Below are 21,569 nucleotides of genomic sequence, written 5' to 3' on the forward strand. Positions count from 1 at the left end.
AAGCCAGTTCCAATTTTTTTTAGAATGAGTCAGAGTAAAAATAGTTTAAAAAGTCAATAACACCTACCCTTTATTAAATGTTACTGTTCTAAGCATTACTCTGCTGTAAACATTACTAAGTACTTGACATATATAACTCATATTTTCTCATAAACAAGTACTGTTATTACTGTAAAACGAGAGGCTGAAAGCTTAATTAATCTTCCTAAGGCCATAAAACCTCTAAATTGCTTAAGAAAGAGTGAATGTAATATTTAAAATGAATGATCCCCTCTCCTTCTGGATATCATTTATTGAACCCTATTGCCTTCAAGGAATTGTTAAGTTCCTTGTACATTACATCTCTGCAACAACCTTGCTTGGCAGGATTATTTAAGATGAGGAAGTGGAGGTTCAGAGAGGCTTAGTAACTTGTCTTGAGGTCCCCCAATTTGGAAATGGCAGAATCAAGTTTTAAGCATAGGCCTCTTTTGATTCCAAACTATGCCACGACTTTGTTCTCAACTCCTAGCTCATGGCTACCCAGCTGTCTCAACTTACCTCCTTGTTGAGGGAAAGGACACACTATTTTAGCAGGAGGCTTTCACTGACTTTGTTAACCAGGAAGTCTAACATACCTTATCCAATTCTTATCTCAGTACCCGGAAATCCAGTACAGCTTGGGGACCCCTCTTCTGGAGTTCTACAATAATTGTTTCTGGAGAGCATTTTAGGCTTTTAGGAAAACTGACATTCTAAAGGGCTGTTCTTAAGGGAAATTTCGACTTGGCCAAAAGAGGTCTTGGCAAAATAGCCTCATTGTACTTAGAGGAACCCAGAAAAGTTTCCTTGGCACCTAGCAAGATCCCAGTATGTAGGTATTTACTTGCACAGTGAACATGTCTGAAGCAGTCTGCTCAGTAGGGTTTCTGGAGAGAAGGGGCCCAAATGACAGCTTCTTTAATTAGACCACCTTGTCCTCTCTGGAGCTGGAAAACCTAGGTCATGGTAGCCTGAGCTTGAAGAAAGAGGAACCAGGGATCAGATTTGAATTTCAGCCCTCATTACCTTAATCAGCTGTTCATCCTTGAGTAAGTCAATTCACCTTTCTGAGCCTCAGAGGTTCTGATATTTAACATGGAGCCATTGGAAGGATTGATTTCTTGAAGGCCCGACTCTAAAGTTTCATGATTGCAGATGTTCCTTTAGGTCATCAGCTGCCTTGGGTCCCCTGGTTGACCCTAATATCTGAGCCGCGCCCCCACCAGTCTTACCTGCCCTGTGCCAGAGAGGCCCAGCTGTCAGCCCTCTGTGGCCTCAGGCCTGTGTGCCGTGTGTGTGCTTTCCTGGAAGCTGCATATAGGACACTCATTGATGGGGAGAGCCTGTGGTCTGGAGTTGACAGTGAGATGGTAAACATCAAGAAACAAGCGGCCCTTTCAGGCTCTCAACTTTGGCAGCACAGTGTGAAAATAATTCTTGGAAGCTGGGGCCTGGTGGCAGCTGCTTCTCCTCAGCCTGCCTGCCAGGCCCTACCAGAGCTCAGGAGGCGCCGCCTTGCTGCCCGGGCATGCAGCAGCCAGCGCCAGTACTTTTCCACTCTGGGAAACTGGAAAAGTCAATTAGTTCTCTGTCCAGGAGATTGGTGGGTAACGGAAGCGTAGGCAACCACCAAGACAACTCAGCAGGCAAATCAGGGATGCCTTTTTGCTTCAGGGTCTCTTGCTTCCCTTTGTGATTTTCTGCCTTTTCATGGTGCTTTATATTTCATAATGTGAAGCTCAGAGACAGACAGGTGGGCTTGGATAAACAATGAAGTGGGCTTGGGGGAAAAGGAAGGGGACCTGACATTTAGGACTTGGGCCGACTTGGCAATTCTGAGTCTTCACTATTGGCTGGGATCCCTTCCACAGAAGGAGTTTGTCAAAAATAGGCACATTCAATGGGAAAACCACATTGGTACCGCTGAGAAGTGCCACGTTGGTTGCTGAGGGCCAAGGCTTATCCTGGTTCCAAAGACCCACTAGGATGAGGAAGGCCATCCAAGATCAGCTTGTCTACTTCCCTGTGTCCTTTCTCTGAGGCCCCTGGGAAGAGCAGTTCATCACGGAACTTTGCCTAGTGACTGCTTTGATGGCTTTTATCTCTGAACTCCCTTTCTTCATGCTATGTTCATTGGTCTCAACGTCTAAGACCTACAGCTCTGCTCCGTTGTCTGAAGAAGGTTTGTAATACTTGTAGCCCAGAGTCTTACTCTGGCTTGAGTTGGGGATCTTCTACTGACTAATAATCTGGTCAGAACTTCTCTTTCTCTCATGCAGTTCAGTTCAATCGTGCAGTCATGTCTGACTCTTTGAGACCCCATGGACTGCAGCATGCCAGGCCCCCTGTCCATCACCAACTCCCAGAGCCTGCCCAAAATCATGTCCATTGAGTTGGTGATGCTAACCAACTATCTCATCCTCTGTCATCCCCTTTGCCTCCTGCCTTCAATCTTTCCCAGCATCAGGGTCTTTTCCAATGAGTCAGTTCTTCACATCAGGTGGTCAAAGTATCGGAGTTTCAGCTTCAGCCTGAGTCCTTCCAATGAGCACCCAGGACTGATTTCCTTTAGGATGGACTGGTTGGATCTCCTTACTGTCCAAGTGACTCTCAAGAGTCTTCTCCAACACCGCAGTTCAAAAGCATCAATTCTTTTGTGCTCAGCTTTCTTTATGGCCCATCTCTCACATCCATACATGACTACTGGAAAAACCATAGCTTTGATTAGACGAACATTTGTCGGCAAAGTAATGTCTCTGCTTTTTCATATGTTGTCTAGGTTGGTCATGGCTTTTCTTCCAAGGAACAAGCATCTTTTAATTTCATGGCTGCAGTCACCATCTTCAGTGATTTTGGAGCCCCCCAAAATAAAGTCTCTTTATTGTTAAGACAGTACATTTCTTACTGTTTCCATTGTTTCCCCATCCTCTCCTGCAAATACCCACAAAGCACTCTTGCAGAACTGTCCTCTAGAGATTGTTGTGAATTGGCAACAAGATAGCACTCCCTGTGACAAACCCTGACCCTCATCAGGGAAATGCTGCTATCAGCGTATTTTCTCAGCAAACATGGGCTGAGTGCCTTTTATGGCCAGGCACTTTGAGAGGTTCTGGGGCAGATCAGTTGTAGCACCTGCTCTAAAGAATTCAACATGTTGTTAAGATCACACTCTTCATTTATCCATCCTTGAATTCATCCTTCCATCTATCTACCCACCACTCTATCTCTTTCTTTCTTTCTTTAATTGCTAAATGCATGGTGAGCACCTAATGGTACTCTGTGTTTGTAGGTGGTGGGGGCGGGGGGAGAAAAAACCTGATATAATTAGTATTTTCAAAATTGCTTACAATTTCAGTAAGGAGGTAAATAAGCACAAGTAAAATGGAAAATCTCAGGTGAAGGTTGCTACCTAAATGAATGTCCCAATTTTTCCTGCCATCACTTTTATCCTCATACCATGTTTTAATGTTTTCCATAGTTTTGTCAGGCTTCTCTGTTAGATGGTAAAGAGTCTGCCTGCAGTGCAGGAGACCCACATTCGATCCCTGGATCAGGGAGATCCTCTGGAGAATGGAATGGCTATGCTCTCCAGTATTCTTGCCTGGGAAATCCCATGGACAGAGGAGCCTTGTGGGCTACAGTCCACAGGGTGGCAAAGAGTCAGGCATTACTGAGCGACTGAACAACAACAAACTTGATAAATTCATGAACAAAAACATGTGTGTGTGTGTTAGTTGCTCAATCATGTCCAACTCTTTGTGACCCTGTGAACTGTAGCCCACCAGGCTCCTCAATCCATGGGGATTCTCCAGGCAAGAATACTGGAGTGGATTGCCATGCCTTTCTTCAAAGAATCTTCCCAACCCAGGGATCAAACCCAAGTCTCCCACTTGGTAGGCAGATTCTTTACTGTCTGAGCCACCAGGGAAGCCCTATAATGGCCCAGACTTTTAAGGAAGTCTCAGATATCTGCTGCCAGGTTAAATGTCACCAACAGGGGTTATCCTTCTTTAACTTCCTAGGCCTTTTTTTTCTTTCTTTAAAAAAATTTTATTTTATTTTATTATTTTTGCATATTTATTTATTCTTAATTGATTGCTTTATAATATTGGCTTGATTTACATCAACATGTTTTTAAGTTCTGCAAAAATAAACAACACCATACAAAATTCTTCTTTTACTAGTTTTTCTACCTATATATATTTATTAAGTACTCAGTTAATGCCAGACACCCTACCATAAACCAGAGAGACAACAAAGAGAAAGCTAGATAGGATGCTTGCCCTCAAGACATGTACTGTTTAATGGAGAGGCAAAAATTAAACAGTTATTTGTTCTAAAAGTGTGAGAAGTGCTATAAGGAAAAGTAGTACATTATAGGATTATGTAGCAAACAATTCTTATTGAGCTGAAGACACAGAGGAATTCCCTGATGGAGGGATGGTCTGGGAGCTGGAGCTTGAGCAGGATTTAGGAGGTAAAGGAGGGGAACGGGAGAATGTGTCAGGCAAAGGGAACATCATGTTTAGAAAGACCTGGAGGCTGGAAGATACTTTGTGTCTTTGTGAAGTTGAAATAAGACCATTGTGCTGGGATATAGAGAACAAAGATCTGGGATAGCACATTAGGCCAGAGAGGTAACCTGAGGCCTGATCATGTAGGCTTCATGGGACACGTTATCTTGAGAAGAATGAGACGCTGTTAGAATGTTCATGTTCAAATAAGGCTTCAGGAAGCTCACTTGTGCTACTATATGGAGAAGGGACAATAGGAGAGCCAGGAAGAAGAGCTAGAAGGCATTATAGTATTCCAGGCACAAGATGGTGGAGGTTGGGCCCTGTGTAGAAGTAGTGGGGAAGGGGAGAAATAGCTGAACTTAAAAAATTTGCAGGAGGTATTGGACTGGCAAATTTTTTAAGTTCAGCTATTTCTCCCCTTCCCCACTACTTCTATGCAGGGTCGGGAGACCTGGGTTGGAAAGATCCCCTGGAGAAGGGAAAGGCTACACACTCCAGTATTCTGGCCTAGAGAATTCCATAAATATAGCCCATGGGGTTGCAAAGAGTTGGGCACGACTGAGCGACTGTCACTTTCACTTTCATTGGACTGGCAAAAGAGTTCATTTGAGTTTTCTGTACCATCTGTCTCACTGTTCACACCGTTTGCACTGTTCGCTGAACCCAGGGTAGGCAAGGCGTGAGCTAAGAAGCTGGAAAAAGGCTCAAGGAACCGTCAGAACTGCAGACACAATTATTCTCTCCTGGCTGGCATGGCAGCTATAGCACAGCGTCTCTCCTGGCTGACTCAGCAGCCATAACATAACCATAGCATAATCTCATTTAACATAACCATGCTGTCGCTCCAACACAGCCCCAGTGCAGCAGCAGCCAGGGCTTTCACAGTGAAGCTCATACAGGTGAACTGCAGACAGTAGCCTGTGGCCAAGCGAGTACCTCGTGATACACATGTGCAATGCTATAAATGATCTCAGCCATTACATAACCATGCAAAGTCATTGTTTACAGAACATGGGGTGGGAGAGCCTGACTGGCACTATCTTGTTAATTTCCTCACACCATCTTATGGGAAAACCTGAATAAACTTTTTGGCCAAACCAAGAAATTTAAGGGATTTGCTGATGAACCAGATGATTCTCAGAGGCCAAGTTTACATTGCACTTCTTGATTGCCTCTTAGCAGAAATAACATGTCACCTATCATCCTGAATCCTTTCTCTCCAAAAAGTTTATATCAGTTTCCAGGCAGAGGTTCAGAGACTGCTGCCCCTCTCCTCCGACTCAGGGAGAGCCCTTCTTATTTTTGTCAATGTTGTTGACACTCTGCTGTCTACACACAGTGGGCTTAAACTCTTTTGTGATGGAAGGATTGGAGGGGATGAGGAGGAGGGGGCTCTGAGACATTTAGCATTTTTTATGTGAAGACCTGGAGCCTCATCTTCTCCCCCACTTTCTCTAATTATCAAACTTGATTGTGCATTAATGCCAATGGCTGTGGGACCATCCTTTGCTGGGCCCCATCTGCAGATCCAGTAGGATGGGGGTAGGGACTGAGAATTTGCATTTCTAACACGTTCCTGGGTGATGCTGGTGCTGCTGGACCTGGGAGCATGCTCAGAGGACCACGGCTCTAACACAGTGGTAGACAAGGAGACCAGAACCTTGGGGAAGGGAGTTGGTACTCCTTTGTACCAAGGAGAGTATCCCAGGTGGAATCTCAGGTCTTCTCTCTTTCTCTGTTAAATAGGGTAAATTCCCAAAAAAGTTTCAGTTCAGTTCAGTTCAGTTGCTCAGTCGTGTCCAACTCTTTGCGACCCCATGAATTGCAGCACGCCAGGCCTCCCTGTCCATCACCAGCTCCTGGAGTTCACTCAAACTCACATCCATCGAGTCGGTGATGCCATCCAGCCATCTCATCCTCTGTCATCCCCTTCTCCTCCTGCCCCCAATCCCTCCCAGCATGAGCCTTCTCCAATGAGTCAATTCTTCGCATGAGGTGGTGGCCAAAGTACTGGAGTTTCAGCTTTAGCATCATTCCTTCCAAAGAACACCCAGGGCTGATCTCCTTTAGAATGGACTGGTTGGATCTCCTTGCAGTCCAAGGGACTCTCAAGAGTCTTCTCCAACACCACAATTCAAAAGCATCAATTCTTCCATGTTCAGCCTTCTTTACAGTCCAACTCTAGTTACACCATAAAATAGAAAGAATCCCTGAACCTAGGAAATATAATGGAACCAAAATGTTTCATGAAGGCAGCTACAGCAGCAGCAGCTCTGTTGAAACTTCTCGGTTGCTGTTCCCAGGATAAGCTATGCCTTGGTGGGGAAGTTATTTGCAACAATATCATGATTCACCCCAGGCGACCCCCCTTCCCCATTTCTGGTTTACTTTAGATGTTCCGGGAAGCAGTTCTCATTATACTCACAGCTCAGTGTCTAGAGATACATGATAGCCAGGAATGAAAGCCCAGTGGGACTGTGAACATGGATTTCTCTTTCTGTCCGGCATGGCCCCAGAAGATCATCCGGTGTTCAGGCTGGGAGGGATCTGGAAGCAGAGTGATTCCCAAGACTGGCTGCACAGCAGAACCACCGGGAAAACTTTAGAAGTGTGCAGGTTCCTGGGCTCAGCTTCAGAAGCAGAGGCTCACAAGTGTGTATTCTAGAACCTTCCCAAGCAATTCTAAACAATTGGTTGGGAACCACTGCCTTAGCGATCATCTGATCTGACTCCCTTGCTGTCCACAGGAGGAAACTGAGACCCAAAGAGGCTGTGGTGTTTGCTCAGATCCCACGTGGGTTAAGTGGTGGAGCCAGGAATGAACTTGAAATCATTTGCTTTTCAGAGGTTGTAAAGCTTAGTGTTGTCACAGACTCTAGAGCCAGATTCTAATCTGAGTTAGTATTTACTCAATGAAAGGTCTTGGGCAATTATTTAAATTCTTTCCAGTAAAGTGGGTAATAAGTGGGAAACCTGAAATAATAAGTAAGAAAACGCTTATCTTGTTGCCTGACACTTGATAAGTGCTTCTAAATGAATGTTATTATTACATATTTCATCAAATTTAAGAAACTGCTGACTCTAAGAAGTGTCATTACTTTCTGTGCCTCTAAGGAAAGAAAAACACTGATGAACCATGACTCACTATTTGCTTGCAAGATGCATTCAGATTTTAGGGACGTTCACATGTGGGAAAAAATTGGAAATACGGTGTTCCACTTCTCTTTCCTCCACCCTGTAAAGGTAATTATGTTATTAAATTAAATACTTCAACAGTAAATGCAGATCTGTGAAGAAGAAGCATACAACATATGAGAAGATCAGCAAGGAGACCAGTGTGGCTGATGGGAAGGGTGGAGTGGAGATGAGGTTAAGGACAGTCAGGGGGCAGGCTATGTGTGAAGATTTTTAATTTCATTACAAGTGAGATGGGAAGTTAATGGAGAGCTTTGAACAGAAGATTTACATGCTGTCATTTATATTGTAGTGGATACATGGGGACTTGCCTGGAGAATCCCAAGGACAGGGGAGCCTGGTGGACTGCCATCTATGGGGTCGCACAGAGTCGGACACAACTGAAGTGACAGCAGCAGCAGCAGCAGCAGATACATGGGGAAGGGTAGGCTGGATGAAGGGAGGCCAGGTAGAAGATTCTTATTCTATTCGTGGTGACAGAGGACAGTAAATTGGCCTAGGCTGGTAGCACAGTATTTGCAAAAGGTAGATGGGATATGGGAATATTTTTAGAGTAGCTAACAGAAGTTCCTATCAGCTGATGGACTGGATATGAAGTGTGAAAGGAGTCAAAGATGGGCCTCAAGATTTTTGGCTCAAGTCATTGGAATAATGGAGTTGGCTGAAATGGAAAAGACCCAGGAATGAGTTTTGGAGGGAGAATATTTTACCCAGCTTTCTTTTTATTCCTGAGCTATATCTATCTCAAAGATTTACCTTCTGTTTTCAATAAATGTTTTAAAGCAACTATTCTCTCCCCTGATGTGCACTGAGAAATAAAAGAAAAATGAACAAGATACAGTCCTTTTATTTTTTCCCGTCAAAACTTTGCCATCTATAGGGAGATAGGACTAGACACAAGTATTACATAGCAGTATGTGCCCACTGCTATCAGAGAGATGTTGGAAATGTCAGAAATCAGAGGAAGGAGAAATTGATTGAAATTGGTACTATCCTCCCTCCAAAATGCTTGCTTTAGTTGAGTACAAGTTTATTAGACGGCCAAAGGAGGACGCTACATAATAACTTAGGCTAGTCTTTCCACTGCAGGTACACTGACCTCCTTGCTCTAACTCAGCCAACCAAAAATGCTCTATCCTTGTATTCCCTGTTCCCTTTACATGAAGCGTGCTCCCCTCTGGCGTCACCTGGTTTGATGTCTTCCTTCATTGAGATCTCCGTTCAGTTGCCTTATCTCAGAGATCCTCCTGGTCTTTTTATGCAATAGAGCACCCGTTCCCTTCCTGTACTTGATTTTCTTCACAAGCTTTACCGTCTTCTCTCAGATTAGATACTTATTTGCTTACTGTCCTCTCTTCCACCCTAGAATGTAAACTCTGTGACAAAAGGACTCTGTCTCTTTTGTTTGCTACTGTAACACCACAGAAATCCCCCAAATCATTGAGCAAGTTAATAAAAATAAGAATTAAAAACCTCACAGATTTGGAAAGCAATACACAAACAAATAGATTTTCATGCTGGGGGTGATGTTGGGGATAGGACTAGCTTTGGGAAAAAAGCTTTGGTTTCAGAAGGCAGAGGGGAATGCCGGAGAGCAGCTCTCTTATGGATCTGCTGAGCAGCTTGCATCTTGGGAGAGACAGCTTGCCTCCAGTCACTCTTTTGGCTAAAGCAGAGGGCGCAGTCTGGTGCGCTGGGACAAACTTTGGGTTGGGACTCAGAAATGTGATCCAAGTCAAACCCTTACTGCTTAATAGTCATGGGACTTCAGTTTGTTTCCTCATATATATAATTTGAAAATAATAATACATGCCCTGCCTATCATACTGAGTTATTGGAAGGGTAAAATGAGGTAGGCAATTGGACAGCACTTTGCAGACTGTGAAGAATTGTATTTTAGGGGTCAAGATGGCAATTGAGGGCACTGCGACATGGATGATAGCCAAAGGAGCCAGGAATATCTGCCTTGGGCAGCTCAGCCCCTTCCCCAGGAGGTCCCTGAGAGGAATATACCCACGAGGGACAGTTGCAAAGGGAAGGCAAAGTACAAGTAACTGCACTTGTGTCCTGAATGCCCAGGCAAGTACTCTGGAAGACTGGACTAGGGCATGTAGATTGTGGGCTAGACCTCCAGAAGCCTTTCCTTGCCATTAAGTCACTGGTGATAAAGATTAATACATTTAGCACACCCAACGACATGTAGAAGAAGTTTCAAGCAGGGGCCTGGAGTCAGGGTACCACTTTTGCTGAATGATGGATTCGAGCAGAAGAGAGGACCATGCCCTGTGTGTGATTTTAAAATGTATGTTGACCTCACTCATTAGTAATCTTGGCTCTCTGGCATCTTGTATTAGAATTTCCTAATCCTTACTCCTCCCTTCAATTTCTCATTCTAGAGAGTTCAGAGTTTGAGAATTTGATGCTTTATTTGTGAAACTCCCAGATTTATACTTAAGATTTGCATTTAAGGGTCTAGAATAATGATTATCTGTGGAACCAATCACCTCTGAAGGAGAAATTATACATTTGATAAGAAAAGGCAAAACTAAATCCCCATGCTCATCTCTTGATTCAAATCTGACTTGGAAGATGAAGTGGACAGTAACACAGAAGAGTTTCAGTTGGGTGTATGGCTATGTTTCTTGCCAAAGCTGCCTATATATGATTTTGCTTAATCATACTATTTCTGGGAGAGTTAGCTGGCCCAGAATCGTCCTTTCCCTAGGGCCAGACAAGAATCCAGGAGCTTTCCTCTGTGTGATACACACAGAAGGGCCTCTTGCCTTCCATTTGTCATTATTACAGTGGACGTCATTATTTTCCAAGCCCACCATGTTCCCAAGGACAGCAGTCTGGCTGTTTCTGTGCCAACCTCGGACACAATGCTCGTGTGGAATCATTTTCTCTTTGACAATTTGCAGCCACTCCAGGGAACTTCTAGGAAAGGAGTTTGGCTCCTTCTAGCCTTGTGACTTCCCTGCCTCTGTCGCCTTCCTGCCTAGGGAAATCTCACCTGTCTTCCTACCATCTCTACTTCATGCTACAGTCCCTTAACAAGCACAGGCTTTCTAGGAAGTCATTGGTTTTCAAGCAGTTTCTTTCTTATTTCTTCCCTGTCAACATAAATCTTCCAAGGGGTGGAGGAACAGGAAGGCCTGGCTACCTGCTTTGAAAAGGGGTTTGGAAATATACAAATAAAATCTCAATGTGTTATCCCATTCCAGAGGTTACTTTTTGAAAAATAACTTCACTGATGTACAACTCACATACAGTAGACTACGCACATTAAAAACGCATGATTTGGTCTGCTTTGACATGTGTATAGACCTGTGAAATCATCACCATAATCAGGATAATGACCATATCCACTCCTGCCAAAAGTTTCTTTGTGCCCCTTTGTAATTCCTCCTGCCTGCTCCTTCCTTCCCTAGGAAGCCACTGATTGGCTTTCTGTCGCTGTGGATTGACTTGTTTTCATTTTCTAGAACTATGTATAAATGGAAGCATGTAACACGTACTCTTTTTTGCCCGATTTCTTCAATACTGTCCCTCAGCAGATATTTTGAAAGTCATCTGTGCTGTAGTATGTATTGACGGAGCATCCTTTTTCATTCCTGCTGGGTAGTAGAGCTGGGACTAGGGTGAGGCAAAGGAGGGGCCCAGGGTGCAAAGTGGAAGCAGGCACTTGCCCTCTGCAAAGGCAGCGCTGGCACTCCCATGACCCTGGGAGTGAGTGCCTCCTGACATTTCGCACCCTCGGCTTCTCACTTGCTTCATTCTAATCCCAGTCCTGCTGAGTAGTATGTCATTGCATGGGTATATTGTGATTTGTTTATCCCTTTACCTGTTGATGACATATGATCATTTCCCAATGTTAAATACATATTGGAAATAAAGCTGTTAGGCACACTCCTAAGTCTTTGTATGAACATACACTTTTATGTCTTTTGGGCAAATACCTAGGAGTGAATTGGGCTTCCTAGGTGGCTCAGTGGTAAAGAATCAGCCTGTCGATGCAGGAGACTCCGGTTTGATTCCTGGGTTGGGAAGATCCCCTGGAGGAGGAAATGGCAACACACTGTAGCACACTTGCCTGGAAAACCCCATGGACAGAGGAGCCTGGCGGTTTATAGTCCATGGGTCACCAAGAGTCAGACACGACTGAGCACACACCCAAGCATAGATATGTGGGTCTACTTCTAGACTTTCTCCTGTTTCATTGGTACGCTTGTCTGTCTTTATACCAATATTACACAGTCTTGATTTCTATAGTTTTATGTCTTAAAGTCTGTGCTAATCCTTCCTCTTTGATCTTCTTTTTCAGTTTTTCAGCTTTTCTGTGATCTTTGCCTTTCCATATGTTTTTTAGAATCAATCTGTTCATTTATACTAAAGCGTCTGCTAAGACTTTGATTGGGTAGAATGGACGAATTGACTCTTTTGTCCCATGAATGCAGTAGCATAAATCTCTACTTCTTTAGATCTTTGATTTCTTTTTGCGTGTTGGGTGGTTTTTAGTATATAGGTCTTTCACATCCTTTGTCATGTTTGTTGTTGTTCAGTCACGCAGTCACGTCTGACTCTTTGCAACCCCTGGACTGTAGCACGCCAGGCCTCCCTGTCCCTCACCAACTCCCGAAGTTTGCCCAAGTTCATGTCCATTGCATCCAGCCATCTCCTCCTCTGCCTCCCTCTTCTCCTGCCCCCAGTCTTTCTCAGTATCAGGGACTTTTCCAGTGAGTTGGCTGTTTGCATCAGATGATCAAAATACTGGAGCTTCCGCTTCAGCATCAGTTTATTCCTAAGTATTTTGTAGTTTTTGATGGTATTTAAATTGCAACTGTTCACCACTAGTATAAACTTTATCTAATTTTTTATATAACTGATCATATTATCTCCAATTAAAGACAGTTTTACTTCTTCCTTTCCAATCTGGGTGCCTTTTATTATTGTTTTCCCCTTGACTTATTGCTCTATCAGGAAATTTCAGTATTCTAAAATATTCAGTCATTATTGGAGTAATTTCAATATTCCAACATTGAGCTATAATGGACATATAGCAGTACACTAGTTTCAGGGGTGCAATATATTGAACTGATAATTGTACATATTGAGAAATGATCACCACAGTAAGTCTAAGTTGACTATCACCATGCATAGGTACAAAAATATTTTTTCTTGTGATAAGAGCTTTTAAGTTCTAAAGTTTTACTCTCAATAACTTTAAGTATGCAGTACAGTGTTATTAATTATAGTCCCATGCTGTACTTTACATCCCTATGACATGTTTATTTTATAATTAGAAATTTGCACCTTTTGATCCCTTTCACCCACTTGACTCATCCCTCACCATCAATTGATGTTCTCTGTATCTGTGAGCTTTTTCTTCTTCTTTTTGATTGTTTGCTTTTTAGATTCCACATGTAAGTGAATCATATGGTATTTATCTTTGACTTATTTCACTTAACATAATGCTTTCAGGATCCGTACATGTGGTCACAAATGGCAAGACTTCATTCTTTTTCTTATGACTGATTATCATTCTATTGTGTATACTCCATTGTGCATGTATGTACATATACATATATATGTACACACACACACACACACATCTTCTTTACCCATTCATCTATCAAAGGACACTCATGTTGTTCCATAACTTAGCTATTGTAAAGAATGCTACAATTGAAATGAAGGGTGAACATGTAGTTTTGAGTATGGTTTTCATTTTCTTCAGATAAATGCCCAGAAGTAGAATTGCTAGATTACATGGTAATCATTTTTAGTTTTTTGAGGAAACTTTGCATTTTTTTCCATAGTTGCGGCACCAATTTACATTTCTGCCAGCAGTGCATAAGCAGTCTCCTTTCTCCACATCCTCGCCGACACTTGTCACTTCCTATCTTTTTCACAATAGCCATTCTGACAGATGTGATGTGCTGTCTCATTGTGGTTTTGATTTGCATTTCACTGGTGATTAGTGATGTTAAGTTTCTTTTCATATACTATCCATATGTTGGCCATCTGTATGTCTTCTTTGGAAAGAAGTTAGTTGAAGAATAGTTGAAATCTCCAACTATAATTATGAATTTGATAACTTTTTGGCAGTTTTTTGTGTTTTTTTTTGGCTTCATTTGTTGGAAGGTTTGTTATGAGGTGAATAAACATTTAGGACTGTCATGTATTCTTAATGAATGAACCCCTTTATCACTGTGAAATACTATCTTTATCCCTTGTCTTGATATATTGTGTCTGACATTCAGCTTTCTTTTGATTAACTTTTCATGGTATATTTTTTCCATATTTTCTTATAATTTATCTGTGTTTTTATATTTAAAATATGTTTCTTATAGGTTATATGTACTTTAAACTTGATTTTTCTTTTTAAATCCACTCTGATAATTCCTACTTTCTAATTGGTATATGTAGACCATTTCTATTTAATGGGAGTATTTATATGGTTAGCATAAAATCTATATTCTTTCTATTTGTTTTCTATTTGTCCTATTTGTTTCCTTTAATTCTGTCTTCTTTACAACTTTAATTGGATTTTTATGATTCCATTTTATCTTTTCTTGACTTAGTAGCCATAAGTCTTTAAAAAATATTATTTAATGCTTGCTTTATGGTTCATAGTGTACATCTTTAACTAAATGAAGTCTACCTTCACATGATGTTATATCCCTTCACGTAGGGTATAAAAAAAAACCTTTCAACAGGCTAGCTTCTATTTTTCCTCTTTAAGTCTTTATGCTGTTATTGTCATGCATTTTAATTTTGTATATGTCCTAAACTCAATGCTATTATTTTTGTTTAAATAGCCTATTACCTCTTAAAGAGATATAAATAACATTAAAAATCATCTTATTTACCATGTGATTGCCATTTTGAATGGGATATTTGCTGTCATCTTCATCTTTGGTCCTCTGATTGTAAAGTATCCTTTTCCTCTAGATGTTTTTAAAATTTTCTCTGTCACCTGTTCTAAGCAACTGGATTATGATATGCCGTAACATAGTTTTCTTCATTTTTTTTATGCTTCAGATTATTTTCTTGAGTTTATAATTTTCATCAAATTGAAACAATTTTACACCATTTTTATTCAAATAATTTTCTGTCTTCCTCCTTCCTCTTCTTCACCGAATCCGTTTACATGTATATCTAGATATTTGAAATTGCTCCACATCTTACTGATGTTCTGCTTTTTGATTATTGCTTGATTCTCTTTTCTTTCATTGTTTCATTTGGAACAGTTTCTACTGTTGTCTTTATGTGTGTTATTTTCTTTCCAATATGTGATTTGCTTTTAATTCCATTCAATGTATTTTAACTTACATATCACGTTTTATCTCTGGAAATTTGATTTACCACTTTTCTATATCCTCTATAGCTTTCCTTATATTTTTGAACCTGTGAAACACAGTTATGGCTATTTTGGTGTTTTTCTTTTCCCATTCTAACTTCTATATTAATTATGAATCTGTTTCAATGGATTGATTTTTATTTTATTATAGATACTATCTCTCTGCCTCTCTTACAGCCCAAATTTTTTTAATTGCATAGGACATATGTATACTAAAAAATTATTCATTGTTTATCTGAAATTTAAATTTAGCTAAGGATCCTTTATTTTATTGCAAATTATGTCTTGAGACCTCTAGTCCGCTTGACCTCTCCAGACTCTTTTCTTTGTCTTCTGAGCTCAGGAAATCCTCCAGCCGCTGCCTGAGTTTTCACTCCCTCTGCTACAGCCTGGATGTGCTCATGGAAGTAAGCTGTTACCATTGTGGAGCTCATACTCTTTGTTTCCTTTCTCTCAGGAATTGCTGCCCTTTGTTGTCTGATTTTCATTATGTTGAAACTCAATTTTTCATATACTATTCCTATTTTTTGGTTGTTTTACCCGGGAGAATAAATCTGGTCTTTGTTAGTCTATCTTGGCTGAAGGAAGAAGTCCATCTCTAGAGATTATTATTCTTAGCCAGAGGCAAAAACATGCTGCTGATGGGGCCAAAGCTGTGTGTTCAGTACCTTCATAGGAGAGTTTAAAAATTTTTTTAAACTCTGCTCCATAGTTTTATGAAATCAGCTATCTAAGGGAAAAAAAATGCTATGGGTCATAAAAGGTACATAGTAATTATGAGGATGTGAACTTACCACTGTTGTGAAACTGATTAGAAATGCATGTCTGCTAATAAGGAAATGGGGATGGGCCATGGAGTTATCACCAAGTGAAAGGATAAATTAGCACATTACAGGATTGTCAGAATTTGGACCAAAAGATAGGGTTGACTGAGGGTCAATGATTGGAAAACTGAATGCTAATAAGTTTGGAGGCCAGTCCAGGAAGAAAAGGCTGAGAGAGTCAGAGCGGTCAAACCAGGGCTGTAAGGGACTTAGTCCCTCTTTCCTGTCCAATAATCAACTGCCTTCTGGCTGGGGGGGTCTCTGAAAATAAAAGTAACAGCATCTCCTCTCTTTCCTCTTTGGTTCCTCTTGGTTCAGCTGTATGCCGCTACCCTCTGGGCATGTCAGGAGGCCACATTCCCGACGAGGACATCACAGCCTCCAGTCAGTGGTCAGAGTCCACCGCTGCCAGATATGGAAGGTGAGAATGCGCACCTCAAAAAACCTGAGCTCTGGGTTGGACAGATGGCTCCCTTGGGGCTTTACAGATGGCCCAGTGGTAAAATATCTGCCTGCCGATGCAGGCGATGCAGGTTCGATCCCTGCATTAGGAAGACCCCCTGGAGTAGGAAATGGCACTCCACTCCACTGTTCTTGCCTGGAGAATTCCATGGACCACCTGGCAGACTGCAGTCCATGGGGTTGCAAAGAGTCAGACACTTCTGAGGGACTGAGCATGCCATGCATGGGTTGGACAGAATAACTGGCTCAAGGGGCTAACAGAGAAGGATGACACTTGGTGGGAGCTGGTGGGAATGGGGAAGACATCATGTGCTAGTCTAGCAACCTCACCCCTAGAGCCTCACCACCCATTGCGGGTTGGCTTATTGACATGTAGTACACCTGCTGTAGCCACTTTCTCACCATGAAGTACTGCAAGAAGTGGACTATGGTGGTACCTATGGGAAAGTGCAGATTAGGTAGGACACTGGGAGTTGGGAGCCCTGATCCTCTTTTTGGTGAGTATCTGTGAAACGTCACTCACAGGAGAAGACATCAAGGACTCAATGAGGCATTGAGGTATCCAACAAATTCTTCCTTCCTCTCAAGGATACCTTACACTGAAGGGCCATCCTCATCCATAAACAAAATATGGTAGGTTTCTTCTGGTCTAATATCAGGGGTCCTTTAAAGCAATAAACACCCTTGTCAAAAACTATTTAACTTGTTAAGAAATAACCTTCTTCTTGGAATCTAGTTCTTTTGGTGTGAAGTATTGATCTCTGTTAAAATGGAAGCATCCATTTTAAGCCTTACTATAAACATCCCTATAAACCTTCTCCATGATTTCTGTCTTGATGTGTGAAAGATTAGAGTGATGTCTGGTGGGGCTGGAAGGGAGTGGCCATGAGTAGGTATCATCTGTGAGAGGAGACACATTCCTGAGAAGAGGGAAGAGGGGAAGAGGGTCCCAAAATAAACTTTACAATGATTTCACAATTTTGCTTGCTGGTTGGTCATCCTGGAGGTCATAAAATGAAACCAGATTATTTACTTTTCCCTGACATGCCCTTACTCCTCACTCTCACCATAGGTTTTCATGGCTTTTTGCTGAGCTGCCACGCTCACCCTGCTGGTTGAAATTCCACTGCATTGCACAACCCACACTGCAGATCTGATGATTCCTCCCTCCCCACTCCTATAACTTGATATCCAGGCAAGGAGTGGTTAGCTTTGTTATAAGGAATAGAGGGTAGGGAGGGTTTCATTGCATGGGACCTCCCCTGAGACCTCTAAACAAGGGTGGGAAGTAAAGGCTACATGTTATCTGAAGGTCTCCATCTCCTTGGTGGTGACTGTCTTTCTGGGTTTCATGGTGCCTGAGGGAGAGGGAACTGCCACAAGTGGGTATGGTGGTGACAGTCAGACTGGTGGGGAGAGCCCAAAAAGTCCATCTGGACTGGACTCCCAGCCTGCTCTCTCCCTTCAGGACTGGCAGCTGCTTGCTGGGGACTGGTAAATAACTGTGGTTTCACGGTTCCTTCCTCTTCCCCTAACCCTCATCCATCAAGGCTGGACTCGGAAGAAGGGGACGGAGCCTGGTGTCCTGAGATTCCAGTGGAACCTGATGACCTGAAGGAGTTTCTGCAGATTGACTTGCACACCCTGCACTTTATCACTCTGGTGGGGACCCAGGGACGCCATGCAGGGGGCCATGGCATTGAGTTTGCCCCCATGTACAAGATCAACTACAGTCGAGATGGCACTCGCTGGATCTCTTGGAGGAACCGGCATGGGAAACAGGTAAGAAGAAGAGACATCCAAACCCTGGGATGTCTGGGACTGTATTTTGACTTAGGCTAGAAGAGGAAGCACACAGATTGTCTATGCAGGTGTATGTGTCCACAGACCTGCCATTCCCTTGGAAATGTGTGACCCAAGATGAAGAGGATAGGATGGGGGCACAGACAGGGATATCAAGGCTGCTGAGAGAGCTGTGAATGAATACATTCTGCTCCTTGAATTAAAAAGAAAGGTTCCATCAAAGAGATAATGACTTGGGGAATGAAGAAGAGTCAGCATAACTTCATTGCAACTCCTCACTCTTTCTCTTCCTTCTTCTTAGGTGCTGGATGGAAATAGTAACCCCTATGACATTTTCCTAAAGGATTTGGAGCCACCCATTGTGGCCAGATTTGTCCGCTTTATCCCAGTAACTGATCACTCCATGAATGTGTGCATGAGGGTGGAGCTTTACGGATGTGTCTGGCTGGGTAGGTGTCTAAAGAGAGGGAGCTTATAAACTTTATTAAAAACATCAACCCCTGGTCAATAAAGGCAATCAAATCAGAAGGAGGATTTCCTTCCACTAAGAATTTCACTGGAATTACTAATCATCCTGGTTAGAGTAAAGAAAGGAATATTATTCATCCACCCAGGGTGTGGTGCCCCACACCAAGTTACTCTGCTGACTGTTGCTGCAGAGGAGTGCTCCCCAGGATTGCTCCTTGTGTGCCCAGATTGAATCCCAGGTGGGCACACTGCTCAAAATAGCACTCTTGAAGCCTCAGATAGTTCCCTGGGATAGCTGGTCTAAGCAGCAGGTACATCTCCTTCTCAAAGGCACTGACACATCCATGTTTCCTTTGGCAGATGGCTTGGTGTCTTACAGCGCTCCAGCTGGACAGCAGTTTGTACTGCCGGGAGGCTCCATCATTTATCTCAACGATTCTGTCTATGATGGAGCTGTTGGGTACAGGTAAATCCTGGGAGACGTTAATCATCAGACTAGGCAAATGACCACCAGAAGAGAATAATACTTTACCATGGCCTGGGAACAACACTCAGTGAATCAATCAACTAGCTAGTGTTTATTTGGCACTTATACTAGGCATCGTGAGATAAATTTAGACAAAGTAAAATCAATTCAGTTCAGTTCAGTCACTCAGTCATGTCCGACTCTTTGTGACCCCACGGACTGAAGCATGTCAGGCTACCCTATCCATCACCGACTCTCGGAGCTTGCTCAAATTCATGTCCATCAAGTTGGTGATGCCATCCAACCATCTCACCCTGTGTCATTCCCTTCTCCTCCTGCCTTCAATCTTTCCCAGCATCATGGTCTTTTCCAATAAGTCAGTTCTTTACATCAGGTGGCCAAAGTATTGGAGTTTCAGCTTCAGCCTGAGTCCTTACAGTGAACATTCAGGACTGATTTCCTTTAGGATGGACTGGCTGGATCTCCTTGCAGTCCAAGGGACTCTCAAGAGTCTTCTCCAACACTACAGTTCAAAAGCATCAATTCTTTGATGCTCAGCTTTCTTTATGGTTCAACTCTCACATCCATACATGACTACTGGAAAAACCATAGCTTTGACTATATGGACCTTTGTCAGTAAAGTAATATATCTGCTTTTTAATATGCTGTCTAGGTTGATCATAGCTTTTCTTCCAAGGAGCAAGCGTCTTTTAATTTCATGGCTACAGTCACCATCTGCAGTGATTTTGGAGCCCAAGAAAATAAAATCTGTCACTGTTTCCATTGTTTTCCCACCTAGTTGCCATTAAGTGATGGGACTGAATGCCATGATCTTCATTTTTTGAATGTTGAGTTTTAAGCCAGCTTTTTCACTCTCCTCTTTCACTTTCGTCAAGAGGCTCTTTAGTTCTTTGCTTTCTGCCATAAGGATGGTGTCATCTGCATATCTGAAGTTATTGATATTTCTCCCAGCAATCTTGATTACAGCTTGTGCTTCATCCAGTCCAGCAGTTCTCATGATGTACTCTGCATCTAAGTTAAATAAGCAGGGTGACAATATACTATACAGCCTTGATGTTCTCTTTTCCTGATTTGGAACCAGTTTGTTGTTCCATGTTCTAACCATTGTTTCTTGACCTGCTTACAGATTTCTCAGGAGGCAGGTCAGGTGGTCTGGTATTCCCATCTCTTTAAGAATTTTCCACAGTTTGTTGAGATCCACACAGTCAAAGGCTTTGGCGTAGTCAATAAAGCAGAGGTAGATGTTTTTCTGGAACTCTCTTGCTTTTTTGATGATCCAACAGATGTAATGGATGTAGTCTTTATTTGGAAGGAACTGAGAGCCTAGTTTGGCAAGACAAAGTGAAAGTGAAAGTGTTATTCGCTCAGTCGGGCCCAACTCTTTGTGACCTCATGGACTGTAGCCTGCCAGGCTCCCTGTCCATGGGATTTTCCAGCAAGAATAATGAAGTGGATTGCCATTTCCTTCTCCAGGGGATCTTCAACAAGACAAAATAATCACAAGGAAAACAGTAAATTATACAAAGAAGAACTAAATGTTGTAGTATGATAAGGTAGCCATATTTTTGACCCTCAAAACAGGACATGAGGTCTAACATAAATAATAGCCTACTTATGGAGACAAAGGGCCAGAAGAACTAAAGCTACAATGAATTAGACTTAAAAAGAAGTTCAGAAAGAATAAATTCCATACATGTAAATGCTTTAGAAATTGTGACAAGGAGACTGTTAAGACTTATAATAGACAAGGAAAGTTTCTAGGATGAGATGATAGTTGGCAAAAAGGAGGTCGGTAGAGGGAGCAGAGGAAAGGAATCAGAGATGAGGACCAGAATGACCTGACTACAGCAGAAGCTAGAACTGGGAACAGCAGAAGGACTGATGGATGCTGGAAGTGAACCAAGGGAGGGCCACGGTAGAGGAATATGTTCAGATACAGGAGGAATTTAGGGTTGTTTAAGAGATGTTCCCACCTATCCCGATTCATTCCAAGTCTTGCCATCCTTCTACCCCAGATCAATAGTTTGCTGTCTGAAGTTGATCTTTGCACAGGTTGACCTTAGCAGACAGGTCTCAATTATTGTGGAGCCCACACTGCATAATGGAGGTTGTGGGTGGTTGAGAGAGAGAGAAATTAGTGAGTCTCAGGAAGAGGACTGTGGAGTTACAGCACTTCCATTGTCTTGCTGCTGCTGCTGCTGCCAAGTCGCTTCAGTGGTGTCCGACTCTGTGTGCTGTGAAGAATAAAGTACTGCCTTCAGCTTCCCGATCCCCATCTGAAGACCTGACTCATCAGGATTTCTATTGCGAATCACTTCCTTTCCATCTACTTAGTCATTGTTCTTCCCCCTTTACATAACTTGGTCTTGGCGTCATTTCACTTAGCCACACCCAACTGCCATAAATCAAGGCTCAGAGGAAAGCAGAGA

General features: G+C 42.5%; 1 protein-coding gene and 1 long non-coding RNA gene across 9 annotated transcripts in view; both read left to right on the plus strand.

Moving 5' to 3' along the window:
* Positions 1-21,569, plus strand: part of DDR2 (discoidin domain receptor tyrosine kinase 2) — a 175,526-nt gene that overhangs the window by 111,182 nt on the left and 42,775 nt on the right. For all 8 annotated transcript variants that reach the window (XM_086393826.1, XM_086393823.1, XM_086393825.1 and 5 more), the window contains 4 exons: positions 16,239-16,341; positions 17,933-18,164; positions 18,487-18,634; positions 19,014-19,119. In XM_086393826.1, coding sequence (XP_086249952.1) covers positions 16,239-16,341; positions 17,933-18,164; positions 18,487-18,634; positions 19,014-19,119 — 589 coding nt within the window. The remainder of the gene's footprint in view (positions 1-16,238; positions 16,342-17,932; positions 18,165-18,486; positions 18,635-19,013; positions 19,120-21,569) is intronic.
* Positions 7,284-8,569, plus strand: LOC147377057 (uncharacterized). Its single transcript, XR_015161305.1, has 2 exons — positions 7,284-7,781; positions 8,026-8,569. It is a non-coding gene; the product is annotated as an uncharacterized LOC147377057 (long non-coding RNA).

Source organism: Bos grunniens, chromosome 3 (assembly GCF_055505025.1).
Source record: "Bos grunniens cultivar Pamir isolate PY7600 chromosome 3, Bosgru_T2T1.0, whole genome shotgun sequence".
In the NCBI taxonomy this organism is placed as follows: Eukaryota; Metazoa; Chordata; class Mammalia; order Artiodactyla; family Bovidae; genus Bos; species Bos grunniens.